The following is a 26,499-nucleotide window of genomic DNA, read 5'->3' as shown; positions in this document are numbered from 1 at the left end:
CAGCTTCTCCATGGCTGTATGCTTCGGAGCCTGTTGCTCAAGAGCTTGCTGTAATATAGTTGGTGGGAAGTGTATCGGGGAAAGTGACTTGGGAGGGTGAAGAGCTGGTTGACGGAGTGGAGGTAGATGCGTGGGAGGGTAGGGGTAGCAGGGCTGGTGGACTTCTACTCGGCACGAAAGGTTGGTGCTTTCTATGGTAGTTCTTCAGAGGGCTCAGTAGTGGGCTTTGTCGATCTTTAGACTGCCTTGTATGTGTCATGGAGTAGCAACAAACCCACCCAAGCTCTGGGCACAGAGATCGTTGAACTTGCTGGATAGTCTAGATCCATTGGACCCGACCCGACTAGATGAGGCTAGACTCGGCTAGACCACTCCTGCTAGATAGGGGCGAGAGAGACTAGACCAACTAGACCAAGTTGGACGAGGCGAAGATGGACTAGACCAAGCTGGACAAGGGCGAAGCTGGTCTAGACCAAGCTGGACCACAAAAGCAAACTAGATCAGGCGAGGGGCTGAACCAGCTAGCTCCTCAACCCTAATGCTTAGTGGAGTGGAGTGAGACTTCAGTTGAGGTCCATTGGGCGTGCCAAAAAATAATACAAGCAAATCAAAGACACAACAATAGACTCAGAACACCATGGAGCTCGACTAACTCTCCAATGTGCAGGGGGAGTGCAGATGTGCTTTGCTGGACACAAGACTCAAGCCTCAAGATGCTAGACCAAGAAAGGAGATGAAGCATACGACGACTAGAACCAACCACACATATGTACATCATAAAGAGCCACCAACAGCTAGCAAAATATCCTAGTCCAGCTAAGTCTATCTCCAGATTGTTGTGGTAGTGATCTGGCCATTGTATCCACTAAACCAGCACCCATATCACTGCCCAGGCAAGAGTCCATTTAATGTGAACTCTAGACCAACTGTAACTAACTCCCTGTCGTGTGCAAGTGACACGGTAGCCCTGTCACAACTAGACACATGTAGTATATAATTGTGACTGTGTATAGCTTAGCATTCTGGCTATCACCATTGTCTCAATTGTCTATTATCTTGGTCTATCTCCAATTGTTATCTCTGTTCCTCATTATTGTCTGGTGTCTAGAGTCTGTTGCTATGGGTTGGTCTTAGTCTCTTGCTACTGTCTAGTTTCATGTTGCTAAGCGCTCTTATAAGTGAGATTCGTGCATAGTGGAAAGAGGGAACCATGCTATGCACTTTTCATGCTACATGCATAAAACGCTTCTGAAAGATCAAACACCTTTTCAAGCCTGGTTGTGCATGGAACTTGTATTAGTTGCAAACGAACATCAAGAAGAGCCCACATAATAAACTAAATGAGCAAAGAGGGCTATCATCTAGAATGTGATGCTTTTTGCATATCGATAAGGCATTGCATACTGTAATTTGTGATCAGTGAGTTTTAAGTTTTACAAATGTAAAAGAGTCCCGTTATTTTTCAGGACATTGTAAGAGCTTATGCATTACAAATCCTACATGTCCGCCATATTTTTTGAAAGGGCTACGTACCATGCCTTTCTATTCGATGCATTTTCTGCAATTTGTCAGTTTTAACTCTTGTTCATAGTCTTGGGCCTTGCGTGTGCGTCTTCATGCAAGGAATATAGTTTTTAGTATTGCACACAGGTGATGATAGGTTGTACCAGCACCTAGATAGGGTGCAAGGTCTCCATAGAATGTCCATGGAAAATTATGTGCATTTGGCATTCCAATGGTGTATATCTGGCACCTGTACCAGGAATTCATTATGGGGTTCAAGCAAGAAAGCTATATGCAAACTGAGATCTCATGCCGTTCCGACAATTGAATCACCCAAAATGCTCAGAAAGATTTCGTTGACTTAATTGTCCTGCAATGTTATGTCAAACTGTTCTTGTTCAGATGCTTGACTTGCTTAAATCGGCCTGCAGGTCACACGAGGAGGAAAAAGAATCAAAATCATCATTTTCGAGCTTGTTGTGGGTGATATTGTTCATCTTGGAATTGGTGATCAGGTTGATTTTGATTTTCTTGAATAGCTTTATTAGTATGAGTTCAAGATCTTGACTAAAAGCTCTGTTTGTAACCTCTTTTCAGATTCCTGGGGATGGCCTTTTGGTAAAGGGAACAACCTTGATTATAGATGAGTCAAGCATGACTGGGGAAAGTGAACCGGTAAGTTTTGTGCAGACTTGGCTGCTGAATCTCTGGTAGACTGTTATGCTGTGTTCTTTCCCCTGTCAACGCGAACATTCTCTTGAGTTTCCGAAGATTTTGTGGGTAGATTGATTGCCTCAAAAATACTATTTTAATACTGCCAAATTTTTTGATTGTAAAGGAGTTAGACAGAACATCCACAGGTTCAAATTGGCAGCCTTATTTATTTGCAGAGTCTAGTTCCTTTGAACCATGAAAATGAAAAATGTAGATTAGAAATTGTGATTCCCATGGGAACAATCTAATGACTCATATGGCTATTTTTTTGGCAGGCTGTAAAGGATGCTACACACCCTTTCCTTATCTCTGGATGCAAAGTGATAGATGGGACAGGAAGCCAACTGGTACTGACACTCAATGGTTTTTTCCCCTGCAAAAAACAATTTATGTTGTAGTTTTTAAAAACCTGCCATGGTGGGCGATAACATCACCTGCATATATGGGCCATTTCATATCATAGGAAAAGAAAAAATCCAAACAGTTACCTTCTACTGCCAAGAAATGAGACCGCGCTCCACCGAAAAGGAACAGACTGACAAAGGCCTGGCAATGTCACTCCGCTTGGTCCGCGCTACCCTGGATGCTGTCAAACTGGCCTTGAAGGGTGTGGATCAGTAGCCGCAAAGGTTTGTGCAGGCGGCCCCAGGAGCTGCCCCAAGATGCAGAGGTTCCTAGATCTAAAAATAAACCAGATGCAAAGACTACTGATTGACTCCCATCATAGATCCTGCTCGTGAGTCCAAATGATTGTAGAGTCAAGCTGAACCACCATGCTTTCTGCCTTAGTTCTGTAACCAGAAACTGGGCCAGACAGGGCAGAGTATGCTGCTACTTCCCATGTGAAAGTCATATCTGGGAGCACAACAAGCATGAGATGGAGCTCTTGAGCATAATCTGCTGCATGTAGTGTCAATCCAGTAGGAAATTTCATCGAGACTCCAGCACAGCTGATGCATTTTGGAGAAGGGATACTATAAGCAAGCCACTTGCCGATTTTGGAAAGGAAGTCAGCTGATATTCCTGGCCACTGTCGCCAATGCTTTGCCAGAGACGTACCGCACTCAACTGAAAGAAAGGAATGCAAGGGTCTGAAGAGGCAAAAAAGGGATCTCCAAAACCACTCGGCAGTGGCCTATTGTAGCCTTGCAAGGGGCCGTCATGACTCCCGCAACCCTTGTGGTGCCAGAGTAAACATGGCATATTCAAGTGGTAATTATAAGTCAATGATTACTGTAGAAAGTTACTTGACCATCAGGCATGCCGTCACCTTGCACCTTAAGGGGAAGGGCATCCTCCATCCTGTGTGGAAACCTGAACAACAATCAGCACCTCCAGGCGAATGGAAGCCCCATGCTGCATAACCAAACCACCTTGCTATTACTCAGCCAATCCACGGTACAGCCTCAGGCAGGCTGTAGAATTGAGCTGAGTTCTCAAAGCTCCGTGCTGAACCTTTTGGCATAGGACCCCGAAATACACATGATTGCCTCCCATTGAAATTTGCAAAAGTCTGAATGGCGAAAGGTGTCGCGACCCCTTGGCGATTAAGGCAGAAGATGCTTCCAAGGTTCCATATACAATGGCTGGTGAAGGATCTACTCTCATGGAAATAGGGGGGTGCTGCTCTTATGCTCCCAAAAGATTCAATGCAAAGTGGTGCTCTAAGCGTCTACTAAGGCCAGCTTTGTGAATCTCGGTTACTGCCCCCTTATACTAGCTAGAGTTGGGGAAACTCTAGCCAGTTGGCTTCAGATATAGAGATAGGAAGCCTCACAGTCGATTATGGTATATGACAGGAACGAGAGACTCCACGATGTAGGCAGAGGACGGTACACTTCCAGACTTTAAGTGAAGAGCCAGCCTGTGCAGGAGGAGAGCTAGACTGTGCAAGAGCTAGAGGCTCCACCTTCAGAGGGCCCTTCCAAGGTGGAGTTTCCAGCTAGAGAGATAGATCTTGCAGAGAGGGTCCCACCTTTTACCATCAGGCCTTGCCTCTCGTTCATATGCGCCATATGTGGCTTCTGAGTTAAATTTTGCACATGTCCTGGAAATTTCCTGTGTACATAGACAAGTGGTTGATTCTTATGGGTGGACATGTTTTTCTCATAGCTATCAGCACGAAGGCGTTGTCTTCTTGAGGGATTAGCCCCATGACATGTTTGATGGTTTAGTTGACACAGGGTCATCCATGGATTGGATGCGTGGTGGCTTTTTCTCTTTTCCACTTGGTTTGCATAGTCCCTCAGCCGTTGCCCCCAATCAGCTTCCCTTTTGCAACTCTGCTCCCCCAGTTTCGGCTTACTTCCCCGCCAACTTTTTTCGTTGTCTACAGTCTCCGTTTTTTAACATTTTTAGTCACTAATTAAGGTCCTTTTAAGACCTCTTTCCCACAACTTTATTAAATGGCTAGTCCGCCCCAAAGAACTAACCATGCAAGTGTAGTGCTCCATTAATCTTTATTTCTCTCTCATGCTATCCAAAATCATTTGGCCCTCTTCCACAAAACCTAGGTTAGAAGCATTGAGTACACCCACACCAGTGTTTGCAACGGAGGAGGTCCCCTCGTGTTGTGTTGTGTTGTGTCCTCTTGTTGAGAATATCCTCAAGGTGGACACAAAGGCATCATACATGGCTCCAAGCCAAAAAGTAACAGCTTTGGAGTGCACACAAAAAGGTCGGCATCAGCGTCTCCTCAATCCCCAACCCCCACCTCAGCAGTGTGAGTATACCACTTACTACGCCACTCCTTCAGGACTTCAGGGATACATGGGTCTCAGCATGCATCTAGCTCTTATATACCTTCCGCTGCTTAGCAAGTGGCTTGCCAGGCAGGGTGGTACTATCACTTGCAAATAATCGTAGAGTATCCTCCAGAGGGCCTTACATGGATCATCTCATGCTCAGACCTCTTACTCGTCTGGATTCTTAGGTGGATCTGCAGCTACTGCCATGTTCCAGCCACCACATCTACCTCGTAATGGGACAACAGAAGGTGTGTTTTTCAGTATGAGTCACCACTTGTACATCATCATATCTTTGCTGCCCAATGTTTGTAGCGGGTCTCCATGGTTGTTTATGTTCCAGCAGATCATTGAGCCTTGCTTCTTTTGCTTTGGTTTCAGGTGTTTTTGAGTGTGCCAAGTGTTGCACACTCACCGAAATGGTGATTTGTCTTGTCAGCTTCCAATTGATAGTATCTACAGTAGAGTGTCAGCATATGTGGATTGTTATGGAGCAGAGTCCCTAGTTTAGACTGTCGGACTAGGTGGACTGCTTGTGATGTTGACCTGGTGACTCTTGGACGGGCACTTGGCAGGAGGTGGATAAGTGCTAGTCAGAGCATCACCAAGGCCTAGGGCCAACGTGGTCTATCAATGGCCACAACCACTCTGACACAGTCCGAGATCACTAGGCTCATCCGCCAAGACCTGACTCAGCTAAACACCAGGAGGACTTGGATACAGCCGGCACAGGAGCTGGGCACGAAGATGGCTTTCTACAGATAGCGTCTTCTACAGCTTACAAAGGAAGGCTTTGTGACGACTCGTGAGACCCAGATACATGGACACCCACTTGTCTCATGGGATACGATGTCCCATCGGCGAGATACGCACATCTTCACACTAGCTTCGGGTTGAGACTGGGAGATACATCGGAGTGCCAGCAGAGGCCAGGACATGCCCCTATGCCACATGGTGCCTGAGACAGAGTTGCGCTACACACGCTACTGCCCAGTCTACTATGAGATACGAGGCTGCTCCACTGCCTGTTCAAAGAGGGCTTTGGAACACTCTCTAGAGTCATGGGGTACGAGGAACAGAGATGCCTGGGATTGTTTTTGCTCGAGCTGCGCAGACACAGAGGGAGCCTCATGAAAGGAGAGGCTAGCCAGTCCTAGAGACGGATCACAGACTTCTTTAGAGCAGACATTGGATAGCCAGAGGAGCTACTACCACAGTAGAGCCCACATTCTCCTCACACCAAAGGCACACTGATCGACCGAGCGACCGAGCTAGGGAGATCTAGACGCCCGCGATTGCGGAGGACTACACAACATCGATGTAGGCTGCGTCAGAGGATTCAGATCACTTTGGTCCTACATGCACGACGCCACGCTGATCGACCGAGCGACCAAGCTAGGGAGATCTAGACGCCCGCGACTGCGGAGGACTACACAGCATCGATGGAGGCTGTGTCAGAGGATTCAGATCACTTTGGTCCTACATGCACGACGCCGAGTCAGAATATTGACCATGGAGGAGATTGATGAGATATGCCAACGACCGATGATGGATCTCCTGTGATTTAGGCCTTTCTGAGGATACACCCACATTGTGTTTTCTTGACAGGATTCTATAGTAGTACCCCCCCTTTTTTTCAGCACACTTTTTATTTTTGTTACTCAGGCCTTGTATCATATTCAACACATTGTAACTTTCTGGTCTCATAGGTTGAAATCGGCCCGTAGGGCGGTAGGCGTTGGCTTTCACCCTAAATTCTTTACTTTAGACACACACAGAGTACTTTGCAAAGGTAACTTGTAACGAGGATTAACACCTAAGTACACACACGGCTCGGAAGCTAGAATGCTTCGAGCAGACGTCGACAACCTGTAGGCCCCAAAATTGGCACCCCTTTCGGTATTTTCTTATTCTTTAACAGAGGGAATAAAACCTGTGATCTCCTACAAGCTACCCCGCACAATCTAGGCTAAGAAACACCTGTTCTGGCCCGATTTCGACAGCATAACTGTACTAGGACGCTTCACAGTCAGTATCCCCAAGTAATAGGTGACTTTCCCGACGCATACAGACACTTTGTAAAACCTGGCGAGAATCTGCAGCACGCTGAATTCTCTGTTTTCTGCCCCGAAAATGTGCCAGTTCACCTGTACAGCGGTCCCCTCGCGTCCTCGAACCTCCTGGGGGTATTAGGTTCCATTTAGGGCCGAAACCCTAAACCTGCAAAAATACACAGCAAGCTGTAATTCCCTGTTTTGGGCTCCATTTCGCGTGCCGATCGCATCTGTAGCAAGACCTCAAGCTCCCGCCCTTGTAGGGCTACTTGCCCTTTGAATTGGACGAGATTTCTGACATGAAACCTCTCCGAATTCACCTATACCTGCGGGGGATTCGCCGCTAGCTAATCCAGTACCTGTGCAAGAGGCTCTTGCCTCGGAAATCGCGCATGAACCCACATAACTGTACATTGGTCAAATGAAAAGCCCACTAGTGGGGCATAACACTACTGCTCGTAGGGGAGAGAGAGAGCAGTGCGTAGCGTGTAGGGCATCACTCTTGACAGAGAGTAAATGAGGCCTCTCCCAGCATCAAAAATCAGCGCCAACTCTTCTTGCATGAGGAAAGTGCGCCAAAGTGTGCCACTTGGCGCATTTACAAGCATTTTCGGGTTTGCCGCTTAAAAATCTCCCGACTGGTCGCCCAGTTGACTTCGCGGCAGATTTGTAAAATGTTCCCCTAGTCATACCGGAGGTAATGACGCGAACACATTTCACGGCCCAAAATAGCAGTTCCCTAAATTTTAGGAAATGATTCCGTTGGGTTCCCTGTGGTCATCTGACCATCTATCCTCATTGGGACCGCATCCAAACGTGCAATGTGGCCCAACTGTCAGATACTTTCTGTTGGTAGTCCCACCTTGACTTTATGCCTTTATTGAGTTCACTTCCTAGTATCCACCAACTTGCTAAGTGCGACGGGGGGACGTATACGATCTTGCTCTGAGCCTAGACATCGTCTTACCGTACGAATTTCAGTGCCGACCACTACCCATCTGCGGGTGAAACTAGCTTTCCCATTGGCCATACAATGTCCGACCGTGTGCTACTTCAAGAAGAGGGTCTCAAAAATAAAACAAAACCCATTGGAAAGAAACCAACAACTAAAGTTAGCAGTTGCCACGTCCTCGTGACATAGTTAACAGTTGCCACGTCCCCGTGACATACTCCCCTCTTGAAATCGCAAACGTCCTCGATTGCATACCATAAATACACGCCACTGATGATCTTGTGCTATTAACACTCTTTTATCATCGTATGTATCCGCAAGAAAGGTCATAACATATAGATACAAATGAGTTAATGAGGCCTTCATACTTTTGTCATTTCCATCTATTACACTGAATTCAGATGTACATTTGATGTACTAGCTCTATCATTACCCCTCCTTTGCACACGTTGGGTTGGGGTATAAGTAGGCTGTAACCCAAAGGCTTCAAGGTAAAGCTGCAATACATTTGGTGGCTCTGACAGTTCATGCTCTTCCATTTCGACCTTTGTGGGATCCATTCTAACACCATCCTTTGAGACTATGTGGCCAAGAAAGTGGATCTCTTCGAGGAAGAATTCACTTTTCTTAGTATTGACAAGTAACCTGTGTGACTGCATGCCGATACTACCATACATGGGGTTTGGCATGATGCCTTGCATACTCCCGAACACTGTTCCTAGCATGTATGGCTGACTTCCAGGCGCATAACCAGCCATACTTTGGAACACTGATCCACCCCCGAAATACCCAGGATGTACCGTGGGCGGTGGAAAAACTGAGTGCATAGCTTGGTATCCAGTTCCCTTTCCATTCAAGACAGCAGGCTGGCTCTGAAAGGTGGCGGGCTGAACTTGCATAACCTGTGGAATAGGCGTTCTAGCCACCTGTTCAAGCACAGGAGGAACCTGTTTTGGAGCCCCTGACTCTACAACATGCGAGTGTTCCCTTTCCTCCTGAGCTGCATGAAGTACCTGGGCTTAAGCATCAACAAGCTCCGTACACGGCGTAGGTTGCCTATTTTGCTGTTGCACTGGTGGCGCTTGCAAGAACTCCATAAACCTTGGATTCTGCAACAGCTGCGAAAAGACATTCACCGCGGCAACTAACTGAGTCTTGAACGCATTATCCTCAAGTTGCCCAGTCATAGAGCCCTGTACTACTGGAGGGACATTCACATTGACAGGAGGTACAGACTGACGTGGCCGTGAGCTCTCGGCAATCTCGAAAACCATAGGGATCTCCTGCCTGTCCTTTGATGAGGAACCCTCTTCCATAATGCCCTTCCCCTTGTCGGCCATAGTGTAATCCCGCTTTCCTGCACTCTGTGTCTTTACCCAAAACAATCCAGGCTCACTTTTTAAGGAAAAAGTGATTGATATCCCGGCAATGGAACCATGAAACGGGCCTGTAGGGCGGTAGGCGTTGGCTTTCACCCGAAATTCTTTACTTTAGACACACACAGAGTACTTTGCAAAGGTAACCTGTAACGAGGATTAACACCTAAGTACACACACGGCTCGGAAGCTAGAATGCTCCGAGTAGATGCCGACAATCTGTAGGCCCCAAAATTGGCGCCCCTTTCGGTATTTCTTTATTCTTTAACAGAGGGAATAAAACCTGTGATCCTACAAGCTGCCCCGCACAATCTAGGCTAAGAAACACCTGTTCTGGCCCGATTTCGGCAGCATAACTATACTAGGACGCTTCACAATCAGTATCCCCACGCAATAGGTGACTTTCCCGACGCATACGGACACTTTGAAAAACCTGGCGAGAATCTGCAGCACGCTGAATTCTCTGTTTTCTGCCCCGAAAATACACCAGTTCACCTCTGTACAGCGGTCCCCTTGCGTCCCCGAACGTCCTGGGGGTATTAGGGTCCGTTTAGGGCCAAAACCCTAAACTTGCAAAAATACACAGTGAGGCGGAAGTGAAAAATAGACCCGGTGGCCTCTACACCAAGACTATGCACAATGGCCTCATCATGGGGGATACACAATAGGGGCACCACCTAGCAAGATATGCGGCTAGGATGCATACATATACACAATGAAGCATGCCATGGAAAACAATTTCAAGATCCACGCCCAAATGTGGAATGGGGTGGTCGGAGAATAAGGTGAGAGGAGTGCTGAATGAGTGAGAATGGGATTGCTACTCGTGCATGTTAGTAAGGAAGATAATGAGGTAGGGGAAACTTGCGAGTATGCTCACTTATCATACAAGAGGTGGCGAATCCGCACACCTTAAGATGGAAGTAGCAAGATGATAGGAATATGAGAGGGAGAGAGAGAGTGTGTGTGTATGGTGGCGAATCCGCACACCTTTACATAAGCAGAAAAAAAAAGGCAAGGAACAAGCATATACCATACTCACAATGAGATGTATCCAAAGCGACACAAAGTATGGCACCAAGATGGAGTGTGTTGATTGCTTGCAAAAGATGAATACAATAGGTAGCGTATGGCAGGAAAATGAGAAGGGGACAAGATCGTAGGAGGCATAATGGAGAGATGGGAGTTGATGGCGAGGAATATCATGAGTGTGTCCACCCTTCTTCTTCTTCTTGAAATTGTGCCTTCAACCTTTAATTACAAGTGGTGTGGAGGTGTGGTGCTCATCTTTTGTGCATGGTGATGGTGATGATGATGATGATGGTGTTGTGATTATGTGATTAGGGTTCATACTACATGCTTGTAGCACAAGAGTGTGTATGGATAGGTCTGTGTGTGTGTTCTCCCCCTTAGTGAGCTCTCATGGCCTCCTTATATAGGGAAGGATGGGAGGATTTAGCAATATTTCTATTTGAGGTGAGTGTCCCACTTTGGTGACTAGGAAAATGGGGTGCATGTGATTGTGGCTCCCATCTTGTCTCCTCATTATTTAAAATATCAGAGTCAATAGAGAGAGAAGATGAGAGAATGTGGGTAGGGTGTAGAGGATAGGAGATATTTACAATAGTTTAGCTTTGACTAGACATAAGCTTATTAGGGAGAGAAGAGAGAGGTAAGAAATTTACAAGAGAGATTGTCAAAGGTGGATAGTTGTTGATGAGGATGGATCCTCCAAAAATGGTAATAGAATCACTCTAAACTTGCCAAGACCTCATTAAAAGAGCCTTGTCTCTTGTAATCATGCTTGAAGACTTGTAGAACGATAGTCATTCTAGAGGGAAGAAAATTGGGGATGGCCTGTGTCACCATTACACGAGAAAACTGGGGTCCACTACAAAAATCATATCTCCGTGTTCATAACTCCAAAAATTCTGAAAAAAATTGAGCTAAAAGTTGAAATCACGAGCTACATCTTTCATGTTGAACGCTCCTTCAGATTCGGGGTTCTTCTTTACTTAAAAAATTCAGCCAAATAATGTATTATTTGTGGCTGCAAAGGTCTTTTGGTGGTCCCCTTTGAGTGGACTTCTCTCTTGCCTTCAAGTGTAAGCTCGTTCATGTGTACGAAAACATGACCTAGAGTTTTGAAAAGATTGGCAATCATCTAGATGGAGGTATTATTGAAATTTGAAAGTGGGGTTGAGGTTTGAAAATGAAAACTAATGAATAAAATATTTGGTAGGGTGGAATAATAAACATGCATGAAAAATATATTAGAAAATACTAAAATATATAATGTAATTTAGAATATATATATTTAATATTTAAGGTCAAAAGAGAGATCAACAAAGAAAGCTTACTTATTTATGCTACATCGTGATTGATTAGCATAAGTTTTATTTATTTAATAAAGGCTAAAACTTTTGTGAAAAAGGGAAGAAAAATCAAAAGGAACTTATATAATAGGAAATATTTTGGTAAAAGGGCAAAGATATATGGGGGGGTTCCCATGCATGGAAAAGTTTGCCTCATTACCCCTCCCCCGAAGGCTAGAGGTATTTATGCCTTTAGCGTTGTATTTGATTCTTCTTCAATTGAGGTGGAGGAGTCTCCCTCTTTGGGGATTTCCATCATAGGTGTCTGATCAAATCTCAAAAAGTATTGCTTCAACCTTCATCCATTGACACGTGTTTTGTGGAGCCTACCATTTGCATCCATCAATCGGTAACTGCCATTGGCGTAGCGCTTTCTAATGACAAATGGCCCCTCCCATCTGGGTGAAAACTTTTTATCCTTCCTAGTGTCAAATTTGTTATCATACCGTAGGACCAACATACCTTTCTTGAGACCTTTTGCCCTAAGGCCCTTGTTAAAGGTAAGTCGACGTTGCTCTGACTGTGCTGCATAATAGTTGATAGCATCTTCTCTGTCTAGTTGAAGCCTTTCTAGATCAAGAATGTGGTTGTGGAGATGAGCATTAGGACGTTCCACATGCCCAGCTAGCACCCTGAGACTAGCCAATTGTACTTCAATGGGTAAAATGGCTTCCTTACCAAATACAAAGTGATATGGTGTGAACCCAAGGGATGTGCGAAATGAAGTGCGATAAGCCCAAAGTGCAGCCATAAGATGCTTGTCCCAATCACTTTTGTGATTGTTTACATGTTTAGTGATGATCTTGCAGATCATACCATTTACCTTTTCCACCAAACCATTGCATTGTGGGTAGTAGGGAGGTAAGTGTCGTCGTGAGATACCTAACTTCTCCATTAGCTCTCCTACAAGGTCTCCTCTAAAACCTGGTCCCCTGTCAGAAATTATTTCAAGAGGAGTGCCAAAACGGCAACAAATGTTTTCAAATACGAACTTAGCCACTTCCTTAGCTGTAATCCGGGTGGTGGCAATTGCTTCAGCCCACCTGGTCATGTAGTCCACACCCATGATGATATAAAATTTACCTGATTGGCTCCTTGGCAAAGGTCCAATAGCATCAACTCCCCATTCCTCGAATGGTCCATATGAGATTATAGGAGTCTATGGCTCATATGTGAGCCTCCGATCCCCTGCCTTTTGACATTCCTTGCATGTTTTACACCAATGATGCACATCCCTATGTAGACTAGGCCATACAAACCTGGCTTGTAGAATCTTTCTACTAGTGATGTCAAGTGCAAAGTGTCCTCCGCAAACACCATCATGGCAACTTGAAATGATTTCAGTGATCTCTCTAGAGAGAGGTACCCGCCTAAGAATTTGATCCTTACCCTTGCAGTAGAGGTCGTCATTGATAAGGCGGTATTTTGTTGCCTTGCGCACAAGCCACTGCTTTTGGCCCTTAGTAAGATCCTTAGGAGACTCTCCTGTGTCCAAGAAACTCATGATGCAGGCATAGCATCGCTACCTTGGAAGAGAGGCAGCTTCAATTTGATAGCACCCACCACTGAAACATCTTGCAGCTTCTCTCTAGCTAGAGCATCTGCTTCTTGATTTTCTGCTCGAGGGACATGATGTAATTGTACAACTTGAAATTTCCCTAAAAGTTCCTTGACTTTGCGCAAATGGCTTAGCAAGCTATGATTTTTACAAGCCCAAGTTCCTTGTATTTGTTTTATTAAAAGCATGGTATCACCAAATACATTTAACCGTTGAATGCCCTGTGTCATGCACCACTCTAACCTAAGAGTTAAGGTTGCATATTCTGCCTCATTGTTAGAGTGAGAATCCGAGAGATTCCCAATGGAGAAAACCTTATCCCCTTGCTCGTTGAAGATGACAATGCCTGTTGCAGCTTTGTCCACTTTCCTCTTGTAGGCTCCATCAAAGAAAAGAGAGTGATCCTCCTCTACCTTAGGGACTTCCAACACAGGTGTAATATCTTGATCATTTGGCTTTATCTTTAGCTTCTTTTCATAGTGGCGATGAGTGAGAATACCTCCTAGATTGGCCCTTGTGGAGTTCTCCACTTGCATTGTGTAGTCAAACTCTTGTAGCCTTGTGAGCCATTTGGAGATCCTAGAAGAAACATCCATGTGCTGCATTACATAAGGAAATACTTCTTCCATTGTTAAGATTATGAATGGTCTAGACAATAAATAAGAGTGAAATTTGGTGGTAGCAAACATTAATGCAAGCACTATGTGCTCCACTGCCGTGTATCCCTTTTCTGATGGAGTCATCATTCGACTGGAGAAGTAGATAGGACGCATGAAAGAAGTTTGAGGATCCTTTTGCATCAATACAGCCCCAAGTGTGTCATTGCCTACACTAGGGTTTACATAAAATGGCTCATCCCACTTTGGAGGTGCTATGGTGGGAAGTGAAGCTAGAATTTGTTTTACCTCATTGAATTGTTGTTCATTTGCTTCACTCCAAGTGAAGATCTCTTGATGGGTAACTTGTTGTAAAGGGAGAACCACTTGGGAGAGCAAGTGAATGAACCTACTCAAATACCTCACCTTTTGAAGAAAAGAGACCAACTGTTTTGTTGTGGTGGGAGAGGTCAAAGCCACCAAGGCTTGAACCTTGCTTGGGTCAGCTTCAATGCCATTGGCCGAGATCACATGGCCAAGAAGAGTAACCTTGCTTTCACCAATGTGGCATTTCTCCACATTGAGTTGGCCCCCCAAAGCTTGTAGCTTAGCTAGACCTTCATAAAATTTCTCCAAATGAAGAGAGCGAGAGCTATAGATACAAAAGTCATCAATAAAAACACGGATTGATTTTCCAAAGAATGGTTGAAAAACAAATGTCACATATCGCTGAAAAGTGGCTGGAGCATTAGTGAGACCAAAAGGCATAACTCTGTAAGCAAAACATCCCCATGGTGTGATGAAGGTTGTCTTCTTTGATCTTCTTCAACGATACTAATTTGGAAGTAGCCTGAGTAGCCATCACATACCGTGTAGCGCTCATGTCCTGCTACCTCATTGAGTATTTCGTCTTGAAAAGGAAGAGGAAAATGGTCCCTCTTTGTGGCTGCATTAAGAGGCTTGTAATCAATACAAACCCTCCACTTACCATTCTTCTTTGGTGTGACTACCACTGGAGAAACCCACTCTGAGTCTTCAACAGGATAGATAAAACCGGCTTCTAGCAATTTCCTCACCTCTTTGAGTAGGGCGTCTTGTTGAATTACTCCTAGCCGTCTGAGCTTCTGCACTACAGGTTTACTTCCCTCCTTGAGCTTAATGTGATGTTGAACTACTGTGATGCTAGTGATTTTATCATATTCATCAATGAACAATGTGGTAAAATTACTTAGCATCAAAATATAATCTTCACGCTCCTTCCCACACAACTCACTAGAGAGCATTTGATGTAGCTTACTTGTGTCTACCAGAGGTTGTATACCTGGTGTCTCCCCTTGGTTTGATGATGAGGCATCAGGTTGCTCCATCTTCTTAGGGTCCTTGAGAATAATCCCCATCACCTCAATGCTACTGTCACTTTCTTCACTCACTGTTGACTCCTCCTCTGAAGTGGTTGAAGAGTCACCACTAGAAAACTCATCCATAGAGGTTTCTAGATCCATGTCGCATTGCCGACCTTTCTTCATGTCGTAAAGTATTGGCCTCTCTTTTGCATCCTTCATCTGGATTATGCCGGTGTCCCAGTCTTGCTTAGCTCTCATAGCCATAAGCCAAGGCCTCCCTAGAATGATAGGATAGCCCTCCCCTTTGTGTGGCATGACAAAGATGTCCACATCTACCTCGGTGTTGAATGCCTTTATCCTAAGTGCATTTATGACACCAACACATTGAACTTTTAAATTATTTGCCATTTTGGCTCGGCATGGTGCCGGCCGACTCACCTCTAAACCCAAACGGTGCATCATTTTTTCACTCATGACGCATATTTGTGCACCACCATCGATGTAGATATTGGAGATGTGTTGCCCTTTGATGTAAGCATCCATCACTGGTAGTATGTCATCTGGATTCCTCCCAGAGATAGCCCTAGCTATCTTTGGCTTTGGTCGTTTCGTGCTAACTATCTTTGTCCATTGTCTCCTCACCCTAAGTGCTAGGTGGAGTAATTGGGGCCAGGTGATTTTTGGGCCCTGCATAGAAACATCTTGAACCAAATCATATGGTTTAGAACATTCACCCAAAGAGAAATCTACAATGTCAATTTTACGTCGTGACTTGGACGGCTTTTTGCTAGATTCCCCTTTAGTCTTCATCTTTTCTTCCTTTTGGAAAGATTCACCTTGCCTAGCGCGTTTTACCCCTATGGCATCTACTTCTATAAACTTGGTCTTACCTTTTGCTACTCCCTTGATATCCTCCTCCACTTTCTCCTTTCCTTTACCTTCAAGACTGATGACGCTTACTGTTTGATTGCCAACTAGTGGTGGGGGTAAGGGTGGAATGAGAGGTTGTGGTGGTGGTGGTGGTTGTGGTTGAATGGGTGGTTGTAGGATTTGCATGGGTGGTGCTTGTTGTGGTGCCCTCGGTGGTGGTGGTCTTGCTCTCGGTGGTGAAACCTGGTTTTGCGTGGCTCCTCTGTTGAAATTCTGTCTCCTTGGGTGTGGACAGTAGTACATGCCATGACCATCCTTCCCACAATTGTAGCAGTGGTATTCTTGGTTTTGCCTTCGTTGTCCTCTCCCTTGCTCTTGGTTGCGATTGTGTGCATGTCCTTGTTGTATCAAATGGATTGAGAGATTCTCAAGTTGATTGGTGATTCGATTGAGCAGGTCTTGCTGATCTTCAATTGGTTCTTGTGGTTGAATCCTCTGGGCGGCTGTTGTAGGTGGTGCTAGAGGTGGTCGGGTCCTAACGGCTTCCTCTTCATCGATATTCCTGGCTTGTAGACGCAACTTCTTGTCTTTAAGGCGGGCCACTTCAACTGCTAGCTCATACGTAGCAGGAAACCTTTCCTTCATCTTCTCTTTAAGAGTTGGCCATAACCCAGCCACAAACCGATCCTTCTTTAGGAAATCAGGTGCCCCCTCATCCTCTCTTAGCGATGCAACCCATCGCCCCCATAAATCTATAAACTTTGACTCATATGATGCGTATTCTAGCATACTGCCCTGCTTCAACTCTATCAACAATTGCCATAGCTTCTCTGATGTTGTGCCCTCTCCAAAACGCTTGACAAAGGCTGCTCTTAATAAGTCCCACCGTTCCTTGGTTTCTTGTGCCAAGGCATTGTACCATGATCTTGCCTCCACCTTCATTAGAAGTGGGAAGATACGCAAGCGTGAAGCATCATCATCTCTCGCAGAGATGACACATGCTATTTCCAAGTTGTCTAGAAAGTCTGCAACAGCCTCACCCACCTTACCAGTAAATGTTGGAAATGCTACACTGGTCATTGTGAGAGTGAGAAAATTAAATCGACTTAGATTTTTTAATTTTTTTTTTTAATAGAGATTCAATACATGGGTGCTCGGTGGATGGAAAACATACTATACAAGGATGAAAATAACTACATCAAAAGACACTTCATGATTAATCATAGGGAGGATAAAGGGTAGAGAAGAGGTGTTTATCTCTTGCAGTCGTTCTCTATCAAACATGGTTGTAATGATCTGCTGATAAAACATCTTGCGGTCCAAGATTACTTTGATTGATTGAATTCGTTGTGGTGCATAAGTTTGGTTCCTTGCAAAAGGTTGATGTGCTGGGTCCATCACATGATAATTTGGAAAGGCTCTCTCCTTTGTGGTGGAAGGTTATAGTTGGAGGTGTAGAGCTCTTGGTAGTAGAGGTCAAATTTATAGTACCACAGGACAAGGTTGTCTTCGTCTTCTAGCTCTAGGACTACCCTTCTAGCAAGCTCTTGGAAAATCTTGAACTCTCTCTCTTTGAGCAACTTCACTTTCCTGCAAGATAGAGTGCCATCTAGTGTATACACAGGTGTGATGAGGTAGGTGGTGAGTCTTACCACTTGTATTAATCCAAGTTGGATGGATACATAGCAAGCTGTAAAGTCGTCATCATAGCCTTGATTCACAAGCAACACCCCTTGAAGGTGGAGGGTCTTGTCTTTCCGCCAAGCAAAACCTGTGTCAAAGACCTTGTCGATGACAAGCTCCGCCACTTCACTCGGTAGACGACGTAGAATCCATGCTGCTGTTTCTAGTTCCTGGCTCATGAGATGAGAGTGAGGTATAGAAAGACTTTGGAGGATTTACCCTTTTGTTTTGGAGACGGGGTGATTGTCGGCGCTGGAAAACCCTTGAATCTTTTGGTGCAAGGGAGAGGGAGGGACTACGCGTTCGTAGTAGCTTCCTCAAGTTGTGAAGGCTTGTTGTGAATGTAGGTGGAATAGGTGGCAAAGATGGGGACGTAGATGTAGAGAAGCTTGGTGCTACTTGAAAGCCTACCGTTGTGAGAACGCCTGTGCGGATGTCGAGGGAGAAAATGATGGCTTTTTCTTCACTTTGGGTTGCACTCATGTCGAAGGTGCGGTTTTTGGCTACAATGTGAGCATGATGCAGCTTGTGCCTTGCTTTTACGCTTGCGGGGACGATGAGAAATGTAAACAATCTGAGTAGGGAAAGAGGGTCTTACCACTTCTTCTATGCTAACAATACAACACCCTGGCAAGAGTGTCTTGATGACTTGTGTCAAACCTGCTTGAAGCTCCTCCTCTTCAGTGGTCCAATTAGAGAATTCAAGAAGCCACTCGTCTATGAAGAGAAGTAAACATGTCAGCCTTGTAAACTGAAGGTCTTGAGCCCTCCTCCGTGGGGGCACCAAATGAGAGGCGGAAGTGAAAAATAGACCCGGTGGCCTCTACACCAAGACTATGCACAATGGCCTCATCATGGGGGATACACAATAGGGGCACCACCTAGCAAGATATGCGGCTAGGACGCATACATATACACAATGAAGCATGCCATGGAAAACAATTTCAAGATCCACGCCCAAATGTGGAATGGGGTGGTCGGAGAATAAGGTGAGAGGAGTGCTGAATGAGTGAGAATGGGATTGCTACTCGTGCATGTTAGTAAGGAAGATAATGAGGTAGGGGAAACTTGCGAGTATGCTCACTTATCATACAAGAGGTGGCGAATCCGCACACCTCAAGATGGAAGTAGCAAGATGATAGGAATATGAGAGGGAGAGAGAGAGTGTGTGTGTATGGTGGCGAATCCGCACACCTTTACATAAGCAGAAAAAAAAAGGCAAGGAACAAGCATATACCATACTCACAATGAGATGTATCCAAAGCGACACAAAGTATGGCACCAAGATGGAGTGTGTTGATTGCTTGCAAAAGATGAATACAATAGGTAGCGTATGGCAGGAAAATGAGAAGGGGACAAGATCGTAGGAGGCATAATGGAGAGATAGGAGTTGATGGCGAGGAATATCATGAGTGTGTCCACCCTTCTTCTTCTTCTTGAAATTGTGCCTTCAACCTTTAATTACAAGTGGTGTGGAGGTGTGGTGCTCATCTTTTGTGCATGGTGATGGTGATGATGATGATGATGGTGTTGTGATTATGTGATTAGGGTTCATACTACATGCTTGTAGCACAAGAGTGTGTATGGATAGGTCTGTGTGTGTGTTCTCCCCCTTAGTGAGCTCTCATGGCCTCCTTATATAGGGAAGGATGGGAGGATTTAGCAATATTTCTATTTGAGGTGAGTGTCCCACTTTGGTGACTAGGAAAATGGGGTGCATGTGATTGTGGCTCCCATCTTGTCTCCTCATTATTTAAAATATCAGAGTCAATAGAGAGAGAAGATGAGAGAATGTGGGTAGGGTGTAGAGGATAGGAGATATTTACAATAGTTTAGCTTTGGCTAGACATAAGCTTATTAGGGAGAGAAGAGAGAGGTAAGAAATTTACAAGAGAGATTGTCAAAGGTGGATAGTTGTTGATGAGGATGGATCCTCCAAAAATGGTGATAGAATCACTCTAGACTTGCCAAGACCTCATTAAAAGAGCCTTGTCTCTTGTAATCATGCTTGAAGACTTGTAAAACGATAGTCATTCTAGAGGGAAGAAAATTGGGGATGGCCTGTGTCACCATTACACGAGAAAACTGGGGTCCACTACAAAAATCATATCTCCGTGTTCATAACTCCAAAAATTCTGAAAAAAATTGAGCTAAAAGTTGAAATCACGAGCTACATCTTTCATGTTGAACGCTCCTTCAGATTCGGGGTTCTTCTTTACTTAAAAAATTCAGCCAAATAATGTATTATTTGTGGCTGCAAAGGTCTTGTGGTGGTCCCCTTTGAGTGGACTTCTCTCTTGCCTTCAAGTGTAAGCTCGTTCATGTGTAGGAAAACATGACCTAGAGTTTTGAAAAGATTGACAATCATCTAGATGGAGGTAGTATTGAAATTTGGAAGTGGGGTTGAGGTTTGAAAATAAAAACTAGTGAATAAAATATTTGGTAGGGTGGAATAATAAACATGCATGAAAAATATATTAGAAAATACTAAAATATATAATGTAATTTAGAATATATATATTTAATATTTAAGGTAAAAAGAGAGATCAACAAAGAAAGCTTACTTATTTATGCTACATCGTGATTGATTAGCATAAGTCTTATTTATTTAATAAAGGCTAAAACTTTTGTGAAAAAGGGAAGAAAAATCAAAAGTAACTTATATAATAGGAAATATTTTGGTAAAAGGGCAAAGATATATGGGGGGGTTCCCATGCATGGAAAAGCTTGCCTCAACAACAGGCTGTAACTCTCTGTTTTGGGCTCCGTTTCGCGTGCCAGTCGCATCTGTAGCAAGACCTCGAGCTCCCGCACCTGTAGGGCTACTTGCCCTTTGAATCGGACGAGATTTCTGACGTGAAACCTCTCCGGATTCACCTGTACCTGCGGGGGATTAGCCGCTAGCTAATCGAGTACCTGTGCAAGAGGCTCTTGTCTCGGCAATCGCGCATGAACCCATATAACTGTACAGTGGTCAAGTGAAAAGCCCACTAGTGGGACATAGCATACTGCTTGTAGGGGAGAGAGAGAGCAATGCGTAGCGTGTAGGGCATCACTCCTGGCACCGCACTGTACATAAGAGGGAAAGGAAGCACTCCATAGCTCTTAACCTGTGAGATAGAGAGTAAATGAGGCGTCTCCCAGCATCAAAAATCAGCGCCAACTCTTCTTGCATGAAGAAAGTGCAACAACATGTGCCACTTGGAGGATTTACAAGCATTTTTCCGTTTCGGGTTCGCCGTTTAAAAATCTCCTGACTGGTCGCCCAGTTGACTTCGTGACAGAGTTGTATAATGTTCCCCTAGTCATACCGGAGGTAATGACGCGAACACATTTCACAGCCCAAAATAGCAGTTCCCTAAATTTTAGGAAATGATTCTGTTGGGTTCCCTGTGGTCATCTGACCATCTATTCTCATTGGGACCGCATCCAAAAGTGCAATGTGGCCCAACTGTCTTATACTTTCTGTTGGTAGTCCCACCTTGACTTTATGCCTTTATTGAGTTCACTTCCTAGTATCCACCAACTTGCTAAGTGCGACGGGGGGACCTATATGATCTTGCTCTGAGCCTAGACATCCTCTTACCGTACGAATTCCAGTGCCGACCACTACCCATCTGCAGGTGGAACTACCGTTCACATTGGCCGTACAATGTCCGAACGTTTGCTACTTCAAGAAGAGGGTCTCAAAAATAAAACAAAACCCATTGGAAAGAAACCAACAACTAAAGTTAGCAGTTGCCACGTCCTCGTGACATAGTTAACAGTTGCCACGTCCCCGTGACATAGGTCACTTTGGCCTTTTTAAGACGTTAATATAACATTTCATTTCATTTTATTTCATAGGTCAATTTGGCCTTTAGAGGACGTTAATATAATATTTCATTTTATTTCATTTCTCTCTCTCTAGAAAGGTGGTCCATGCCAATCTCTTTGTCAGAGCTGGAGTTCTGTACGTGCATTGATTTTCTCTCTCTAGAATCTACTGATTTTCTCTCTAAACTGGAATTTTTCATTTTCTCTCTACACTGCAGATTTCTTTCTCTAGAACGATGCAGGATTTTCTCTCTAAAGCTGTATTTAAAATAACATTAGAGAAAAGCGCTTTTCTTCTCTCTTTTTAGGAAAAAAGGAGAAAAGGGAGGGAGGGGGGGTGCGCTATTTTCTAGAGCCCCTGCTTTTTGGGGTCAGGTCCTCTAAACCTATAAAAGCAACCCTCTTGGGTATCACTTGCATACACAAATCACTTGCAGATTGATGTTGCGTAATTGCATGAGCACCAACTCTCGGATTTCAGCCCTCTGACTCCTTGTACAAGAAGATTTGAACTAATAAATAAATGCCCGAATGGGGGCACAAACAGTGACAGTTCAAGGCCACCTTGTGTTTGCGTCCGAACCCTCGTTGGAAGTGATTACAATGGTATAAGAGGTTTAGCTGCGTGCTTGCCCTTTGCATATCGAACATGGTCATAACACATGGACAAAGAACATATAGATCACTAGAACAGACGAGGCGAAAATTCATTGGGTCACATCGAAAGGAGACCCATGCTCACTACATGGTTCAATAATTGGTGTATCTGGGCCATCAACAAACACAAAACCTGAGAGATGTTCGGGTTGATTTGGAGTCTTTTCACAACTTTTTGGGTTCTCTTAATCCTCTTACCTCTATCCCTCAACAAAATTCTTAGTTCTACTCTTCCCTTCCTCCTGCCTTTTCAACATAACTCTCAGGTCTACTCTTCTTTTGCTCCCCCTCTGGTGGTTGACGCTCTTACGAGATCAATAGCATTCATACGCAGCTTATGGGAGCTCCTACGAGATCGTTATGCTTGGCTGGCCTTGGAGTCCTCCCGATGGAAGAATGGTTTGAGCTACATGGTTTCTCTATGGATAGGCTCCCCCCCTTTCAGTATTTTGTAGATGCACCCTCTCTCTCTCTCTGACAAGGAGCACTAGACTTATATGACAAGATCTATTTCAGTTGGATACACAAAGGACATGGATACAGCCTATACAAGAGCTTGGCACAAAGACGACCACATATAGAGAGCATTTCTGCTAGCTCATAAAGGATGGGGTCTTATCTAGGCCACCTACATGGACACTCACTGTCCCACGGATTACGATGTGCTATTGGATAAATTCAGACATCATCACATCAATTGGAGATTGAGATTGGCTGATACCTAGGCATTTCAACTGAGGCCAAGTTGTGTCAACTGTGTCAGAGAGAGCCAGAGATAGAGCTTCACTATATATGCCATTGTACAACATACTATGAGATACATGGCCGCTCTCCCTACCTCTTTAGGGAGGGTTTTGGGGCCTCTATCTAGAGTTATTAGATACCACAATGAGAGATGTCTTGGCCTCTATCTATTGGAGATTCAGCGATATCGAGCAGGGTTACTAATAGAGAGAGGCTCACACACCGGGAGATACACCCACAGATTGATCATAATACTCAACCATTTAGAGATTGAGCAGAGACCATAGCCAGAAAGAAGGGATACAAGGCACATCACTCGTAGAGGTATACTAAGTGATCGAGCAGCAGAGCTTGGGAGATCCAAGAGGCCCAGGATGAGGGGATGATCCCATCGACGGAGGAGGTTGCAACAAAGGATATGATCTATATTGGTGAGACATGGGAAATACCTGTGCAGACTCTCACCATGGAGGATATTGACACGATCATGTAGCGACCGTTGCGAGCCATCACCCGATTCTGATACACATATCACCATTTTATATCTGTTCTCAAAGACACACACCCACTTTTTGTATATGTACCTCTCAGGCTCTTGATACCCACCTTTTATAGTTCTAGTAGTGTTTTTGTTTAGCTAGTTTCTTTTTTTCTTTGGATACAAACCTTGTATCAGTGTCACCGTGATGTAACTCTCTGGTCTCATATGTCAGTATGGCTTCTAGAAGACATTAATATAACATCTCATTTTCATTTTGCATAATCCTCTTGTTACCACTTCACATCGGAGCCAAACCTTCTGTGCCATGCGACAGTCCCACTGACAGTGACACTGACTCTCTAAAGGATGGTCACAAGCTGCGCATCCTGTTGGAAGGCCACTAGGTACTAGCTAGCTTCCCACTGCGGTAGCTTTATGTGCAACTAGCCACCGAAACACAGCGACACCCCGCGGTTGTCTGGCGTCCCACAACCTCGCCCAAAAGACTGACAAGAACTCAGCTATGAGACCCTCCTCCTGCCAATGAGGTGCTGCTGCAGGACGAGCCTCTCTCCGTGTTGCCAGTATGTGACGTCACAGTCGAACAGTGTACTGAAAGAAAGGGATCCCTGGATGGTCGGCTGAAGAGAAAGGGTCCCTCCAAAACCACTCTCCAGGATCCCACTGCACTCGTACCAATGGACAGCTCTCCCAAGCCCACAACCTTTGAGGGTACAGTCTCTGAGAAAGCTTGAATTGCGATGAGGACCTCTAGTCGCGTGAAGGCCCCCATCCATCTTGGCGCTGCTGACTCGAGAGGTGTGAGCCACTCAGCTAATACTGCCTCTGTGATGTCCTGACACATGCTCTTCACCCCTCTCATGCGTTGTAGCCGGATGCTCTGAAGCTCCTTTGACAAGCCTAAGAACTGTAGCCAGTCACCTAAGGTGCGTGCTGAACCCTCTACCCTGTGACCTTAAGAAACATGAGGCCTACTACAAACCGAGTGGCCTCTCCGAGTGCTAACCATGGGGTTCCAAACTAGGGGCTGTCGTAGACGCTCCTCCGTGCAAGTAGGCTGGTGCTGCTCCAAGCCTCTCCTGAACTGCTCTCAAGAGCGGAGCAGACTCACAACAAAACGGTCCTCCAATCTCCTTCGCAGGCCAACTCTGCGCATCTCTGTGAAAATCCTCTAGTCGAAGGTCTCCAAGGGCCTCTAGCCTGAGGTACTCTAGCACTAAGCTGCTGAAGCAAAAACTCCTTTTAGGGCTCCTCCCCTGGAAGCAATCCTATGACAACAAACTTCACAAGAAGGGCTGTGCTGTGCTGTGCTGTGCTGGGTCTATGATCCCCAACCCCCCCTGAGAACAAGGAAGAGTGATGACCTACCAAGCCACTTTGGCCCGGCTTTCTAAGTGTCGCACCCTGACCAAAGGAAATTCCTGATCTAACTGAAGAGGTCGCTCAAGCCTCTCGCGCATCTCCTGAGTCACAAGACAAGGCATCTGTGCCCACACTTGCTCTCTGCATGCATTCTGACGCTCTGACTGAGGCACTGCTGATAGCAGGTCATGGAAAAAATCAGTGGCAACTGCATGCATGTCCTCTGGCTCTGAAGCAACTGACCCGTCAGGTCTCCTCAACTAGCTGACCCTGGCATGCTACTGTCGGGGCCCTACTGCCTCAAAGAAAGCCCCTGTCACTCTTTCACCCACTTGAGTCCACTGAGAGGCCTGTCGATGAAAAGCAAAGTCCTGGCTCCTCTCCTTTGTGCTGGCAAGCTCCTGGCGAGCCTGATGCAACTACTCCTCCAACCAAGGACTGTCTGGATGCTGCTCCTGCATCCTCTGCAAGGAAACAATGCCCCGTCGGAGACGCTCCTCCTCTCTCGCTGCAGCCAGGCGGGCCGCACACTCCTAGAGAAATAGTGGACTAAGCTAAGCAAGTCTAGAGGCCAGTCTGTCAAACAGGAGACTCCTACAAGTCTAAGCCCTCTGTCCAAAGAGCCACCACTCGCTATCTGAGCACAGAGTCCAGCAAGACACTCTCAGGGATGCGAACCATTGTGCTCCCCCTCCTCTGTTTATTTGCCACTGTGAGGATCACTGGTGCATGGTCCAAAAAAGAGGTCCCAGCGAGAATGCAAACTGACCCACCCAAGTCATAGAAAAGGTCACTAGTGTAGAAGCGATCTAGCCGGGATAGATTCACTCCTTCCGTTGTGTGGTCCGAACGAGAGAAGGCCAAGCTGTGTGGATGCCTCACAAAGCTAGAATGATGCCACACATCTGAGACCCGAGAGTCATACATAACCTCTCCCAAACTGCCAAGTCAACCCCATGCACAGAAGTATGGCTACCTCCAATCCTGTCAGAGGGTCCTCCAACATGTTGAAGCCACCCCCACCAATGCACCATTGCTCTGCCTGCGGTAGAGACTTTGCAATATGGGACCAAAACTCTGCACGTGCACTCGCCACATTGGGCACATACATATTCAGGAAGCCCATGACGCAATCCTGAACCTGCATAGTAATCCACTGAGCCCTGCCTGGCACAATAATCCCTCTGCCCACAATGGCCTGCTGCAAAGAATCCGCAATAGTCATACATACCCCATTTTGAATGCCTCCTGGTCCAAATGCAGCAGACCAAAACGTCTTATACCGACCACGTGTAGTAGGGCTACAGTGTCACTTTCACAGGACACACAGTTAGTACAGTTGGTCTGGCCTGGTTTACACTGGACGGACTCTCTGGGTTGGACAGTGACACGTGGCACGGATATGGACGGTGGTCTAGTGGACATTGTGGCCAGGTCACCACCAGTCAGTTTTGGGATAGACTTAGATGGCTGACATTTATGAGCCGTTGGTGGCTCTTTATGGTTGTACATATGAGTAGTAGCTGTTTGGACATGGGGATCACTTTTCTTCATATCTGGTAGAGCGTCGTCGTCTAGAGGATAGAGTCTATACACACAGCATTGTTTCACCATCCCTGCACATTTGAGCCTCGACACTCCATTGTACCT

The 26,499-nt window shown here is 45.4% G+C and overlaps 1 protein-coding gene across 6 annotated transcripts in view; it reads left to right on the top strand.

Moving 5' to 3' along the window:
* Positions 1-26,499, top strand: part of LOC147436096 (calcium-transporting ATPase 8, plasma membrane-type-like) — a 245,024-nt gene that overhangs the window by 62,316 nt on the left and 156,209 nt on the right. For all 6 annotated transcript variants that reach the window (XR_015185155.1, XM_086488995.1, XM_086488992.1 and 3 more), the window contains 3 exons: positions 1,935-2,018; positions 2,101-2,178; positions 2,493-2,564. Coding sequence is in view for 5 of the 6 variants with exons in the window: in XM_086488995.1 (XP_086345121.1) it covers positions 1,935-2,018; positions 2,101-2,178; positions 2,493-2,564 (234 nt within the window). In the remaining variant the exon portion in view is untranslated. The remainder of the gene's footprint in view (positions 1-1,934; positions 2,019-2,100; positions 2,179-2,492; positions 2,565-26,499) is intronic.

Source organism: Adiantum capillus-veneris, chromosome 18 (assembly GCF_014529385.1).
Source record: "Adiantum capillus-veneris isolate H3 chromosome 18, ASM1452938v2, whole genome shotgun sequence".
Taxonomy (NCBI): Eukaryota; Viridiplantae; Streptophyta; class Polypodiopsida; order Polypodiales; family Pteridaceae; genus Adiantum; species Adiantum capillus-veneris.
This window is presented reverse-complemented; position numbering and strand designations above follow the sequence as displayed.